General features: G+C 37.2%; 2 protein-coding genes across 3 annotated transcripts; one reads left to right on the top strand and one right to left on the bottom strand.

The window, feature by feature from the left end:
- Positions 1-349: 349 nt before the first annotated feature.
- LOC149734829 (glutamate receptor ionotropic, kainate 2-like) lies at positions 350-11,093 on the top strand. The gene is made up of 21 exons (XM_089880021.1): positions 350-628; positions 887-1,005; positions 1,238-1,367; positions 1,749-1,855; positions 2,521-2,649; positions 3,063-3,207; positions 3,512-3,648; positions 3,929-4,045; positions 4,236-4,337; positions 4,691-4,891; positions 5,292-5,429; positions 6,180-6,345; positions 6,753-6,961; positions 7,253-7,493; positions 7,764-7,896; positions 8,350-8,473; positions 8,664-8,833; positions 9,095-9,174; positions 9,569-9,688; positions 10,028-10,087; positions 10,449-11,093. Exons 1-21 carry the CDS (start codon positions 430-432, stop codon positions 10,661-10,663), a joined length of 3,042 nt encoding a protein of 1,013 aa, XP_089736147.1. The 5' UTR covers positions 350-429; the 3' UTR covers positions 10,664-11,093.
- LOC149734828 (solute carrier family 2, facilitated glucose transporter member 5-like) lies at positions 10,708-14,870 on the bottom strand. 2 transcript variants are annotated; one of them, XM_089880025.1, is made up of 5 exons: positions 13,882-14,870; positions 13,273-13,397; positions 12,414-13,105; positions 11,922-12,316; positions 10,708-11,776 (listed from the first exon to the last, which is right to left on the bottom strand). In XM_089880025.1, the coding sequence occupies exons 1-5, from the start codon at positions 14,020-14,022 to the stop codon at positions 11,648-11,650; spliced, it is 1,482 nt and encodes a 493-aa protein (XP_089736151.1). In that variant the 5' UTR covers positions 14,023-14,870; the 3' UTR covers positions 10,708-11,647. The 2 variants fall into 2 exon arrangements, with proteins under 2 accessions (XP_089736151.1, XP_089736152.1); XM_089880026.1 differs by lacking the exon at positions 13,882-14,870 and adding an exon at positions 13,607-13,778.
- Positions 14,871-15,010: the final 140 nt, after the last annotated feature.

The raw sequence follows: 15,010 nt of genomic DNA, 5'->3' as shown, positions 1-15,010 counted from the left end.
GGGGTTTACCTAATTTATTAAACTAATACAAATGATCTGGTTTTATGCATTCAAGCCGGTGTATATCTGATAAGGGCCTTTGTCTGATAAAAACACGCCTACCGCTAAGTCGATGCTGTGTGCTTGTATCAGCTCTAGAATTACCACCGTTTTTCAGGTAAACTGTTAGATAGAAGACAGATCATTAGAGTATTAACAGAACGTAGACTTTTGTCGCTATCATTTAATTTTAAACGAATGAACAAATGTAATTCATTTACCTTGCATGGCGGGGTAATGGCAGTCGTTATGTAACAAAGGTGTTCTGTTTCATACGCCTCGTGCCCGGTTACAAGTTATTACGTGTGTAACTTTGTGGGTAATGAACGCGGATCTTTAACTTACTTTTAATGCTAGATTATCCAATAAAATTTCCGGTTCAACATCAAGATGATATCCAAGCCGCTGCCTATGTTTTTCTTGTGTCTACTACTTGGCCAAGCAAGCAGCAAGATCATTATACAGACAGCAGTAATATACGATGACTATTACGCTGATTCATTGCCAAGTTTCAGAAAAGCGATTGCAGATACAAATCTACATGTATTACATACGGAGTTTTATCAGAATAATATGACAAATATAGTTGGTAAGTCCTTACAGTGGATTTAGTTATTGAGATAGTAGAGTGGGGGAAGATGGGACAGCTTTAGCACATATTATCCAAATATTCTCGTGTTTTAAACAATTAACAACGGTCTATGGGAGTTGTAAAGATACAGTTTCGTAATTCTTTATAGGTTTTTGGGTCGGGAAAATATAATGAAAAGTGCCATCTTTCCCCAAACACTGTAAAAGTTTATTTAAGATGAGTAAATGAAAAGACTATTTTATTGTGACCTCCTAGAAACTATCACGGCCGAAAAAGTATCCAGTCTTTTCATACTTGCTAAGTTCATAAATTGTACAGCGATGGTGGAACTAAAGCAAGCTGTTACTGTATTCTTTATTGGGATGGTTCGACAGGTACGTACAGTACTGTATTGGCAAAATACACCGGGTTCGAGTCCTAGTTCTGGTACAATATTATCTATACTTACAGTGTGGTCCTAAAATATGCGTTTTGTAAGTACCCCAAGTTATTCTGTACATTTAAGGTCTTGTGGCACAGCACAGGGACTAGAGTTCACTTTATTGTATTAGCACCTACGTAAAGTAGTTTGTGTGACCCCGTGACGTAATCATGACGTCATTTCAGCACTGCGAACCGGGCGACAATTTTCTGATGTATATGTACCCATCACACTTCGACGTTATGGGAGCTATGTACGATGCTATAGAACAGTATCGATGGAAAACTGCCGCTGTATTTTACGATGAAAGTCGAGGTGATTACATAATTATAATAATACATTATATGCACATGCGCCGTGGGAAAGTTGTATTCTAGAGTTAAGGGTTCGAGGCTCGACGCTGTTACTACTGTGGGCGTATGTGTAATTGGGTAAAAGACACTTAAGAGTAGTTAATCCAACAGAATGGTCCCTTACTAGTTGTCCAAGTTGTCAGTCATACGTTACAAACATATATAAACCCCAAAATAAATACTTATTATAGTTACATACTTGTTAACTCGTATGCGGGCATGAGGTGTAAGAAACAGAAAACCCGTATTATAACGACAGTCGTTGCACCGTCACGCCAGAACAAATAAATCACATAACACACATATACATCAACACTAATGATAATATTTTTATACTTCTTAGAGTTGGCTTTCGGATATCAAGATTTAGATTTAGCAAGACAGAGAGGAATTAACTTTAAGGTTTGGGTAATACCAGAAGATCAAGATAAAATGTGGGGAATTCTAAAGGTATGAAGGTGTATATAGTAGGGTGGGGAAGATGGGACACCTTCAGCACGTAATATCCAAACTTCCTGACCGTTTTTTAAACAATTAACAACGATCTATGGGAGTCGTGAGGATATCATTTTATAATTTTTAGAATGTTTTTGTTTACTAATAAATCGGTCAAGAAAATGAAATGAAAAGTTATCCCACCTTCCCCCACCCTATACTATATGTATAAAAATAACTAAAGAGCTGTATATATTTTTGCTTTAGCCAACGATTTTTAAATACAAGTCCTTATTTAAAACAATAGTTCCTACTAGGTTCGATTAAAACCCCTAATGTTTAATAGATATACCGGTATTGATTAACAAAAAAAAAACGACCAAATGGTTTACATTTACGTATTTAAGCATACTGACGTTTTTGCCTTATAATATAATGCGATAATATAACGAAACGCATATCAGCAAAAACATAACATCCACAAACATATTATAAGGAGATTGCGGCCTTATATGAACGCTTCAACGCTTATAAGTCAAATTATCAAATTAGTCAAGTTGTAAACTATAGCAACTGATTTATTATGGTTTTATTATTGAACACTATAGTTACAAATTTGCTTGGCTATAATTAATAACAATATCCTAATTACCAAAAATGTAACAAGTTTTCTTCTATAGTCTGTACGGTTGCTGGGATACAGGACTTATATTCTGGCATGCGATTACAAGATTGCTACTTCTGTTTTAACAAAAGCCGTGTTTTTGTCAATGGTTAGCGAAGTCAATCATTGGATGTTACCGAGCATTGTAAGTTGTTATATAACTTTCTTTATCCTTGCGTGCTGGGAAAACGAAAGACGTTATAACATGGGTGTTCTGTTTTATACACCTCGTGCCCGCCTATGAGTTACCACCTATGTAACTTTGTGGGTTTTATTTATTTTATTTTTTTACGTGTGGCCGACAATCTGACAACCTATTAGTGACCACTGGGTTGAAGCAAATTGTCGTTATATAGTTGCCATAGACACGCTGCATGACTACATACCCACTGTCGAGCTGACAAACTGTATACATGCGACGCGTTATAACCTATATATTGTAACCTTTCACAAAATAACGCTAATTTAAATGCGCCCCATGCCCTTTGTCGAGGTCTACCAAAACCCACAGCCTGTTATATGAAATATTAAAAAAATGTTTTTATTATGACGTCACAGGAGATGCACCCGCTTTTGCTTCAGGATTTTCTGGAATCGAGTGTCAGACTGACCGTGATAAGCGCGAAAATAATTCGCGACGTTCTCGAAAGGAACTATGTGTATGAGAACTCTGAACGCCATGCGAGGGACGAAGTTATTACTGGTGACGTCATTGGTTACTTTATGACGTCATGAATTATTTCGTCATTGGCGAATAATTTTAACAAAATGTATTTTTATGACTGTTTTAGCCGTAGCGTCATAAACACAGATGATGTCACTTTTAATCATAGCGTTATCAACGTTTATGAACGTCACTTTTATGCATGACGTCATCATTACCAAACGATTTCACTTTGACCCATGACGTCACTACACTTTTGACCATGCCATTATTAAAATTGAATGATGATACTTTTAAAATGACGTCATCGTCATTAAATGACTTTTGTTTTACATATATACAGCAATCACGACAGATGCTTTCAACCGGATCCGTAGATCGTGCGACGAAGCTATTGCTATTGGTTGTTTCGATATTCCGTTGTCGGAGGACAGTCAGTGCGGAATTGATCAGGGAGCAAAAAGTTTCTCACTCGGATCGGTAGGTGGCGCTAGTGGACATGATAGTAATGTGGCACGAGGGGTACATGTTCGAGGCACGATGCTGCATCCTTTAGGGGTGAATGTGTCATTGGCAAGACACTTAACGGTCATTAACTTATAGATAGTCAGCTATTGATACAAAATCATCACCCACAAAGTTATACATATGATTTTTCGTAAACGTACGAGGTGTATGAAACAAAACACCCGTGTTATAACGACTGCCATTGCCCCACCATGATAGAATAAATAAGTTACTTTCATTCATCTATTCTCAGTATTACTCTGTTGGAACATGCACTGAAATGTACATGCGAGGCTTGAAAGAAATCGGACCGACAAGAATCGAATTTTTGGAGCACCATCTCGAGAATGAAAAAGGCACAATGAGCCTGGTCAGTTATATAGTAGGAGTATCACAAAGTTAAATGACTTTGCGTTTTTACTTTCTTTTTACTTCTCGTTATAAATACGGGTGTTCTGTTTCATACACCTCGTTCCCGCTTACGAGTTACCCCGTATGCAACTTTCTAAATTAACTTTTGATTAAAGTAAAAACAACTAAAATCTTTTTTTCTAATACAGCAAGGTTATTGGAAAGACAAGTCATTCGAACCAGGTTACATTCCATTTGTACAAGCTGCAGTTGTGTTTCCTGAAGATCCGTTAAAAGTTGGAATCGTATACGTAAGTAACATTTAATAAACAAACAAAAATTATTGTTATTGTATGTTATTATTCTATTAAAATGATGATAAAAACTTTGTTTAGACAAATATGAGAAAAATTCGACTTTTACGCAACTAAATTTTCTGTTTAATTAACATATAGTAGGATGGGGGAAGATAGGGCACTTTTTCATTTTATTCTCTCGGCCCATTGGGTAGTAAATGAAGAACATTAAAAAAACTTTAACCCGTATCCTCACGACCCCCATAGATTGTTTAAAACACGACCAGGATATTTGAATATTATATGCTAAAGGTGTCGTATTTTACCCCACCCCACTATATTTCTTTTACGCAATGATGACATCACAGGAGCTACCTTGGGTCAAATGGCACGTCAACGAGCTGACGTCAGAGACTACGTATGAAGGGTTTTTAATCGATCTACTGGAAACTTTATCTCGGCGACTTAACTTTAAATACGAGTTATATTGGAATGAGAAAGTTGGGCCTAACAGAGGCAATGAAAAAGAAGTGGACGCAGAAGTGAACAGACTGCTAGAAACCAAACAGGTTGAGTCGTTAAGGATGACTGTATATTAGGCATTCGTGGTATGGTGGTTAGTTCGTCTGTTTATCGGAAATATTAATAATCACCTACATAGTTACATGTGGTAACTCGTATTCTAAGTGAGCATAAGGTGTACGAAACTCAACACCCGTGCTGTAACGAATGTTGATGGCCGGCATGCGAGGATAAATAAGTTACATTTATTTATACACAAACGGGTGGATAAGTTATGCCGGGTTACGGCCTACGATATATCCTATTTCTAAAGTGCCTCTATGAAAATGATACATCGAGTTTTAACTCGGCAATGAGCATAGGGTACACCCTCTGCGCCTAGTGCATTAAAAACTATTCTAAAACCTATAACAGTATAATCATATAATTACCTTTGCATATTTTTAGGTGGAATTTGTCCTTTATACTCGTCCTATTCTCGGTGGCAAACTTGGTAAAGAAGAATTATCAATTGCATTTCAGCAAGTGTCCTACTACATGGTAACACTCGCTTCTGGAAACGACGTACCAGTTAATATATGGCAGGTACGATGCAATAATTTTGTCTTAAAAAATCATGTGTCCTACTATAATAGATATAGTACTGTGGGGTAAGATGGAATACTGTTAGGTTCTGAATCCCATGTTTACTGATCTTGTTTTAACAATTAACAATGCTAATTTATAGAGTCCTAGGCTACGGTTATATAATTCTGTAAATATTCTTTGTTTACTACCAAATGGGACGATAATAGAAAATAAAAGCACCTCTCACCCTACCTCACGCAACTACAAGTTATGCCTATCTCGAACTATATAAACTACCTATCTTATATTGTAATAGCTATTGTAGCCTTTGATAGTTTGGCATATATGACTGCTCGCGTAACTGACCTGCTATTCCTAAACTGAAACATTCGTGAAAACACGCAATCAAATAATCAACACTGCAGCGCAAGACACAGGCCTTTTACATTGTAAAATACGAATGCGCCAATGGCAATTAACACACCCGCATTATAACTTGACGTGATTAAAATAGAACACGTTTCAAATAAAACACAAATACGTTTTACAACTATATGACATTCATAAAAGTTATTTTCCGCGCGCAGGCTATGGGACAATACGGACCAATTATTAACCTAATTGGGTTAAGAAAAGAGAATGGGAGAATCGACCATCTTACCCCAGCACCCTAACTATATTATTTTTGAAATAGTTGTATTTTTACTTATATGTACTTTGCATTTAAACCAAAAAATGGTAAATTTTAAACAATTCCCTTTCTTATAGTTTCTTGCACCTTTTACGTTCGATTCTTGGTTTGTGCTATGGGCATCTTTAATCGTTGTGAGTATATTCCTTGCTGTTGTGAATCATTTCAACCCATTTGAGTGGCGCAAGATGGCGCTAGACGACACGAATGATGACGTAGGGGTAGAGGAATTTAATAGACTAGGTGAAAAAATAATTAAAGACGTTTTTAACGTTTAACACCCAATACTAGATGTAACACATTTATTCTTGTTTAAACACGGATGTATTCATAAATACAAATCCTCACTGTAGGGTTATAACATAGGTTTTGTTTTCTATCTCTAATATGCCGTGATACATGATATAGTACTGTGGAATATAATGTTTGCATTTATTATCTCGTATTTTCCAATCGTGTTTTTAACAATTAACAAGGTTATTTTAGAATCGTGAGAATACGGTATATAGTTCTGTAAATATTTTTTGTTTACTACACAAATGTGACAAGAAAATGGAATAAAAACATGTCCCATTTTACCCTATACCCTACTGTAATAAAAAAAATTATCGTATTTAAGTGAAAACACATTAATTGTATATATTACCCAGGGTTCGGCAATAGCATTTGGATGGCATATGGTGGTCTTGTACACCAAGGTGTTGACATAGAACCACGTTCATATGCAGGCCGTATGATCACTGGAACGTGGTGGTATTTCACTATGTTAGTAATAGCAGCATATACTGCTAACTTAACAGCTTTCTTAACTCAAGAGTTTTCGGAGGAAGTAGCGTCACTGTCAGAGTTATTGGATCAAGTAAGATTGTTTTTTTTTTTATAGAACAGTTTATATTATTCAGTGGTTATAACGCGACAGCCTGTAGCCCAGACGGTACGGGTGCAAAGCTCGACGCTTCTATACTATTGTGGGCGTATGTGTCGTTGAGCAGGACACTGGAAGGCTATTGCTCCAACCCAGTGATCACTTGTGTCTAAATTGTCAGTCATACATTAAAATAGTCTAAATAATCATTCACAAAGTTACTACCTGTAAACTAGCCATTGTCATATACCATGCAATTTCACATTACAAAACTTTTAATTCTAGCCACACTACGACTATGGGACTACAGCAGATGCTCATATTATGACGTATTTTCTACCCCATGCTGAAACACATCCCTTCACTACAGTATGGCAACATCTAAAAACTAACCCGGCAAACGTGTTCAATACAACCGCTGAAATATTTGAGAGAATTTCCCAAGGCGGGTTCTACTACCTTGCTCCTTTCAGAGAAGTGGCAAAAGCAGAGCAGCAAGACTGCTTATATTCAAGGGTGGGCGAAGGTATTTATTTGTAGCTTTTATATCATTGCTCTTTGCGAAATTGTCGCTTTGTGTAGGTGTTGGAGTAATGGGCCAACTGTTGCCTATACACCCCAGTATATGTACCATGCCCTTCGGGTTTTACACATATAGAACGCAATACTTCAACAAGAGAAATTCATTAAACAATATCTAGTAAATACATAACCAATTAACAGGACCTCACCCATATAGAATAGAACATGCAGTTTTTTAGTCTAAAACTTTCCTATCGGTAAATTTACATTACAGGTTTCTGGGATTACCAATATGCTCTACCGTTTCAAATCAGTTCTCGCTACACAGCTGTATTCAGTGATGCCATTGCATCGTTACGCGATGACGGTACACTACACGAGTTAGAATCAAAATGGTTTAATTTCAGGTAAACCATAAACAGTAAATATTTTCAAAATTTATATAATAATTTGGTGTATAGATTGGTGCATATATACTGAGCTAAATATGCCGTTCTTATTGTTTTGTTCAAATACCGTTTTCGTGTTTACGTCACCTACATTTGCACTCGTAACGATTTGACTTTAGTTCCCCTTAAATATGTACTGATTCAACATGATTTGACGTAACACAGATTCCTTCGGACTAAAAGTGTTTTGTTTTAAAACTATGGCCTAAACCCTAGGCCCTATATACCAAAGGCCTCGCACATATATAGGGTAGAATTAATAGCTTTTCAAAGCAAACTATGGCTAAATTTAAAACCAAACGCCAAATAAAGCCAAACAACACAGTAAACTTGGTATACGAGTTGTCGGCATTGTGCAATGTGATATACAATGGTGTGTGCTTATTTGACAATCTGTTTTACTTTACAAAGGACCGAATGCACCGAATCATCTTTCGATATTGAATCAAACCGACTCGGAATCGGTAATTTGGGAGGAATGTTTATCTTACTTGTGATTGGCTCATTCCTATCGCTGATGGTGCATTATGGGGAGGTGAGCGACGTCACGATGAGGTGTATATGATGACGTCATAACCACGTGTATACATTGCGATGTCTTCGTCAATGTATACTTTAAACTCGCATTAGGTGTCCTAAGTCGTATTTTACAAAATCACGAATTTGATTGGGATGTGACGTCATTAATAACGTATAGTTTGACCTCATAATGTCATCTGTCACAGGTGCTGTGGTCGCGTCGTCGGAAATTAAAATACTTCCGGAACAAAAGCGAGAAGAAAGAGACGAAAGATGATCTCGTGACTGAGATGAGGAAGAAGAGAGAGCAAGAGAAGAAGGAGCTAAATCAGCAACTAGAAGAGTGGGAGGGAGGGTACGATTACTGGGTTAACAGGTGATATAACTGTTTATATAGAAACTATTGGGTTAATTGGTGAATAGCATACATGAATAGGCTGTGACAGTTAAAGTATAATTGTTTGACTAAGGCTATGAAGTTCACATAATGGATAAATTAAAGTAGCTTGTTTGTCAACGACAGTCCTAATAACACGGGTGTTTTGTTTCATACTCACACGTGCAAATTTGTGAGTAAAATCATAGTAATACAAGTAGGTTAAATCATAAGTAGTAGACTAAAGTTGATATTTTTTAGGATGGACCGCATTAATAAAACATTGGAGACAATTGATGAACAAACTAAGCATCATAAGCGTAAGATCACTGGAAGATCTGGTAGGTACCACAATCCAATTAAGACTATTATAATAATGAAGTATTTCCTTCCAAAAAAATATTTTTAAAGGGTTAAAATTTATTTTTAAAGGGTTAAAAGGCTTAGTTGTAAACGTTGGTAAAATAAAAAATAAAAAAATTATCTTAACTTTACTATATTTGAAGCCTATATATATATATACCCCAACGTCGAAACGTATAAATCGGTAACTAATTTGTTAACAGTAAATGCAATGCAAACTTTTAAGTGGAATACGTTGGTCCCAGTAGGCACGGTATATATATCTTAAAGATTTGTCCATTCTGATAGTGCAGCGTTATAGTTACTTTTTTAGTACAACTTTAGTTACATTGTTTTAATTACAACTTAAGTTTTTATACTTTTTAAATATAGAGTCCGATTCTGAAGACGAAGATAACCAAGACTTTAACTGGTGGACAGGTGCGTATCAAAATATGACTCAAGCCATATCTGGAAGAGCTCATAAAGAAGCAGAACTACAAAGAGACACAGGTGAAAAAAATTGTCTCCATTTCGTAGAAATTCTCGAATTATATAGGAATACAGGCTGGAAGTTGACATGTGCGAGACAAATCGTCCAAAACAGAAAATGTTCAATTTTAACTTGATTTGTAGTGTGCGTAAACGCGCGAACTTATACCAAACTGTACTTCTTATACCCTTGATAGATTTTTTATAGTCATACGTCCTTATTTGCACTGACGATTTTGGTACGTTACAGTTTAACGTTACGGTTTTTCTTTATAAGCTATGTATTCTATATGAATAAATCTACTATATATGTCTTAAAGACTTAAGCTATACATAAATTTAAATACAAAATTCTTTCAGTTTTGGCGGAAAATCCCGACGAAACGGATATCCAAACAGAAGATGACGTCACCATTTCAGGTAAATACATATTTACAAATGTGAAAGTGAAACACCGAAAATAGCTGAATATTTAAAGAATAACAAACACGAAATGGCGTTCGATTATACAAGGGCGGGTCATACGGCGAGGAACGCCATGGGACTTTGGATTTAGACCAGCACAGTAAGCTCATTTCGACAACGGCTGTATATAAAAATAACCACTTTTAATTACAGAAAATAGAGTATACTGTGGGGTAAGATAAATGCCGTTGGCACTTAATGCCCAATATTCCCCCAAAATGAAAACATGGACGCCAATAATTTATAAACACCATCTTACGCCACCTTAATATATTATGCATCAACAGAAATCAAATATACAGCTTATTCCACTTAGGTCTGGACAACTTTAGTTCAATATGCCCCCCAGAGTTCCAGGACGCCCCTGACCCCCAAACTGAAACCGAAACCAAATCAACGCCCATGACGTCACCGGCTGCTGACGTAACCGTGACGTCACCGGCTGTCGAGGAACGACGACAGCAACTCGGTCGCCTCGGAAGAATGCTAAGTTTTAAAGAAGGGCGAAAGAATTACGACCAATGGGACTAATCTTATACGCGTGTCTGTAACTCATTGCGAAAGACAACAACACATTTTAAATGCCTTCGAAAACTTTATTTTGAAAATATTTAAATGGTCCTTTTTCACCTAATTGGAAAATATATAAAATGGTTTTAAGTAACAAAAATTGAATACCTTTTTAAACACGCACTTTTAGCACTTTTGGTTACGTATAAAATGCAATGGTAGCTATAATTTTGAAGCACAAACAACAAAAATGGTGATTGAAATGGCCTATAGTGAGTCTTAACACGCTGGGTTATAAATGCCCAAATCTTTGGTGCAATAATTTTAAAAAATAACACCTATAAATGGAAGTTTAAAAATTGATTAAAATATCTGATGTGTACATATATATATCAATTAAAATAGTGTAAATATATTTGCTGATTTATAAGCAATACATACACGAGTGATAGTTGCGGTTCATCATTACTAAGAAAGCCCGCAGTATTTAATGAACTGGAAAGAACATTAAAATGCTCTTAGGTGATGCGCGCGGTTTTAAATTTAGAAAACAAATGTGGTTTCGGATTTTTTTTCTTCGTAACGCAAACCGGTATACATTGTTTGTAATCAGGTCACGCGTAAATTAATACTTTTGCGGTTGCGTAGCCATATTAGATTAATGGCAATATGTCAAAGGGAAAATGCCACCGGAAATACAGCAACTAAACGGAGACGTAGTTCTTGCGTGCGTTTAAGACACGAATTGGTGTCAGTTCTACATTTTGGGAAACTTTGCAGTGAAGCAATAACGACAAAATGATGGAGCTTTTAAATAAACCATTAGGAAATAATACACTAACAGTGCAATGCTGGTTGGAATTTGCATGAACTTGCGAATGAATGAACTTCGGGCATCTATATTTCACTATACTCCACAACAGCACAGAAAGCACTCATGCCTTACGAGTTAGGACTGAGTGTTTTATAACACTAAGAAAGCACATTAAGCCACGTGTGTTTGAGTTACACCTCTTGTTTCGCTACTTCCAGCATTGGCGTGGAGTCGACATCGGGGTCTTTTGCTAACTGACGCTGGATTTCAGCGGCCGATTTCCCGCGGGTGTCCGGAACGACCCGGAAGATGAAAGCAATCTAAAACAAGCACATTATAATAGATTGCCCAGAAAGTTATCATACACCATCAAGCCTGCTATGCCCAATTAATAAAACTATTTCACATGCACTGTGTTACGGGAACGAGGATTACTGCTACACAATATATGTTAGTTGTACGTACCACAAGTAAAATAAGAGCCAGGAACAAAAGGTAAGTAAATCCTCCTGTGGCCTGAAGCATATATGGAGCTCCGAAGGACACAATTGATCCTTCACACCAAAACACAATTCCTGCAACCCATAACGCTGAAGGTCGGACAACTTGAGTCGTTAGTTCGGAGGAGAGGGAGAAAAAAGTTAAAGATGGACCGATTGCTACGCCGGCAAGATAAATGACAGTAGCAACAACGCTTAAGTAAGCCATTGATGGAATAGCTTTACCAAATGTAGCGATTGCAAGTCCTATTAACGCTACAGAGCTAACGCTTAGGCCTGTAAGCATACTGGTTCGGCCCCCAACGCGTAAAAGAAAGAAAGTACCACAAAATGAAGCGAGAAGGGAAAATCCGAAGGTACCTGTAATGTACGAAAGGTGTTATATTACAAACCGACAAACTAGCCTAAGGATTTATTACACTCTTTGTAAGTTTAATAGTATTTTCTTTGTACTTACCTATTGAAGCATAGGTCGCGTATTCCTTTGGTATGTTCGCGTTTATAAAGATATCATCAGTGTATTGAGAAATAAGCTGGATGCCGACTGCCTGTAAAGAACTCATAAGCATAATACATACAAGAAGTTGCATTCGGTACTTTGGGTCTTTGGCTATTTGAACTACACTAGCTTTTTCAACGGAAGCATCAGCTGCAATTTCTTCTTTTAAAGCTTGAAGTTCTTTTTCTAAAACATCCGGGCTGCCAGTCCGAAGTTTTGTAAGCAAAGCCAACGCCTCTGAATCCCGTTGAGCTTCTGGCTTGTTTTTCTGCCGTAATAAATACGGTGGTGTCTCAGGTAGCCAATAGTAGCAGACCACATAGACTACTGAAAAGAGTCCAGGGATAATCATAAAGTAAGGCCATAGTTCTTCGCCACCCATTACTTTTACATGGCCGATTCCATTCCCAAGCAAAGCACCGAGTTGTATAAGCCATCCGGAAGGACTCTGCCATAGGAAAAGGGTCTGTCGGTTAGCTGTTTCCGCAATGTACAGAGGGCAGGACGCAAAAGCCAAGCCACGCGAAATCCCAGTCAGAAAACGGCCGACAATGAGGATTTCGTAAGAGTTGAGTATAGGCGGCATTGGGCCCATACATATTGCAGATATAATCATGACAACGTGAACTGACAGCATGTTTTCCTTTCGACTGTAACACAAAGAATAAAAGAAGTTTACCAGTCTGTATATTCGGAATACGCGTACATGTATTTAGCTGCGAGAAGATATTTTGTTTACTTTTTATCCTTATAACTTATTCTATTATCTCTTGGTCTTTGAAATTAAGTCTGGTCAACACAAACAAAAAACATATACCTAAGCTTCGCCATCAAGAATCGCACTATTATAGAGCCGACCACTGTACCGACGATAAGCATGGCTTGTGACAATGTGATGATAAGTTTTGTGAAGGCGGCGCTTGCTGGTTCACCATAGCGGATCTGAAAAACATGGTGTAATCGGTTACTGTGTACGAATACAGTTGTAACGCAGCACATATATAACTATATACACCAATAAATAATAACCCCGAGTTCAAAGGCTTAAAAAAGGGCCACGAACAATGAAAGGTCGAGAAAAACTTTTCTTGGCATATAATGGTGTCAAACTACATAAAATAGACGACCAACAGAATAAGATTGAAACACACCGATCATTAATTCCCCCAGGCACTTCCTACAGTAGGCCCATGTGCCTGACAGCTATTTAACATTTCCTATTCAATTTCTAAATTGGTAACGTTGAGTACAACGCACAATTATAGAAAGGACCAATCTAGAAAATTATGAAACTAAACATTAGAGCTTCGGATACCAAACCGATTCTTAATATTTAACAGTGTAACAACTTTTAAAAGGCATGCCTATTATGATTTTAAGCGGGCGATGTTTAAAATCACTCATCCCTATGACGTCATAAACTTACCACGTGGCTGCTATTTATAAACACTTCAATAGAAGCTTTGGTCGGGTTTAGTGCAGCTAATACCATGCCAAAACTTACAAAAGTTGTAATTTCTGTTACTAACATCACAAACACACAGTACGGCGTGTTGATTTTTATCATTTTTTAAATGTTTTCTGTTTACTTTCCAGCCATAAACTCTATAAGAAACAAAGAATGTTAAAACTGTCATTATAAACAGAACTGGCGCACTAAATTATATTGCCAATGGAAGCGCAAACGCTGTAACACACAATATATAAGCAACATAACCTTTCTCAAGGGAGAAAAGGTCTACACCGCCCATAATTTAACAATTCAGGCCAATTTCTTTTTTTACGGCTTCTTCTTACGAACCGTTTGAATAAAATTGTCCCGCCTCACGTTTAAATTGCTTCCTATTATGACACAATAAACGCTCCAGCTGCTGCTTTTAGTACTGTTGGCAGAATACTAGACCCTAGCTTCTGCTCAACTAAGACATCGACTACAAATGCAACATAGCCTATACACAAACCTTTTGATGTCACGCCACATTGAGTTGGTGGAAAACTAGACACTAGCTTCTGCCTAACTGTATAAGACCTCGACTAGAAATACAACATATACACAAACGTTTTAATGTCACGCCACGGTGAATGTAAACAATTTATGGCAAACTTGTTTGACTTATCCTGCCTGCCTTGTACTGCATTGATACTAACGTCTGTCAGTACACGTTATTACATGACCAGGATCTAAAATGACCCTGCAAAACTTATTTACACTATATTAGCTACACCAATATTGACACTGCCTTAACTAGGGTTGCATATGGACATGGAACGCCTAATGAGCTTCCTATCCTGTAGTTAACTACTTATCAACCACAATGTCTGCCACGCAACAACACAAGCCTATGTACTGTACTGTACTATACAACTGCTATACAACTTGATACTCTAGAAGCGTCTACACTACATCCTGCACTCTGCACTTTGTGCACTATACACCATCACGCAAACGAAACGGTCCGAACCTGCTCTGGCGACTGACCAGGCTTTAAACAATGAATTCCTCAAACTCCATTCAAGCGTATCTAACCTTTTTAATCCACACTTGAGAGCTCGAA

Source organism: Ciona robusta, chromosome 6 (genome assembly GCF_009617815.1).
Source record: "Ciona robusta chromosome 6, ASM961781v2".
Lineage (NCBI taxonomy): Eukaryota > Metazoa > Chordata > Ascidiacea > Phlebobranchia > Cionidae > Ciona > Ciona robusta.
The sequence above is the reverse complement of the archived record's forward strand: the minus strand, read 5'-3'. Positions and strand labels throughout refer to the sequence as shown.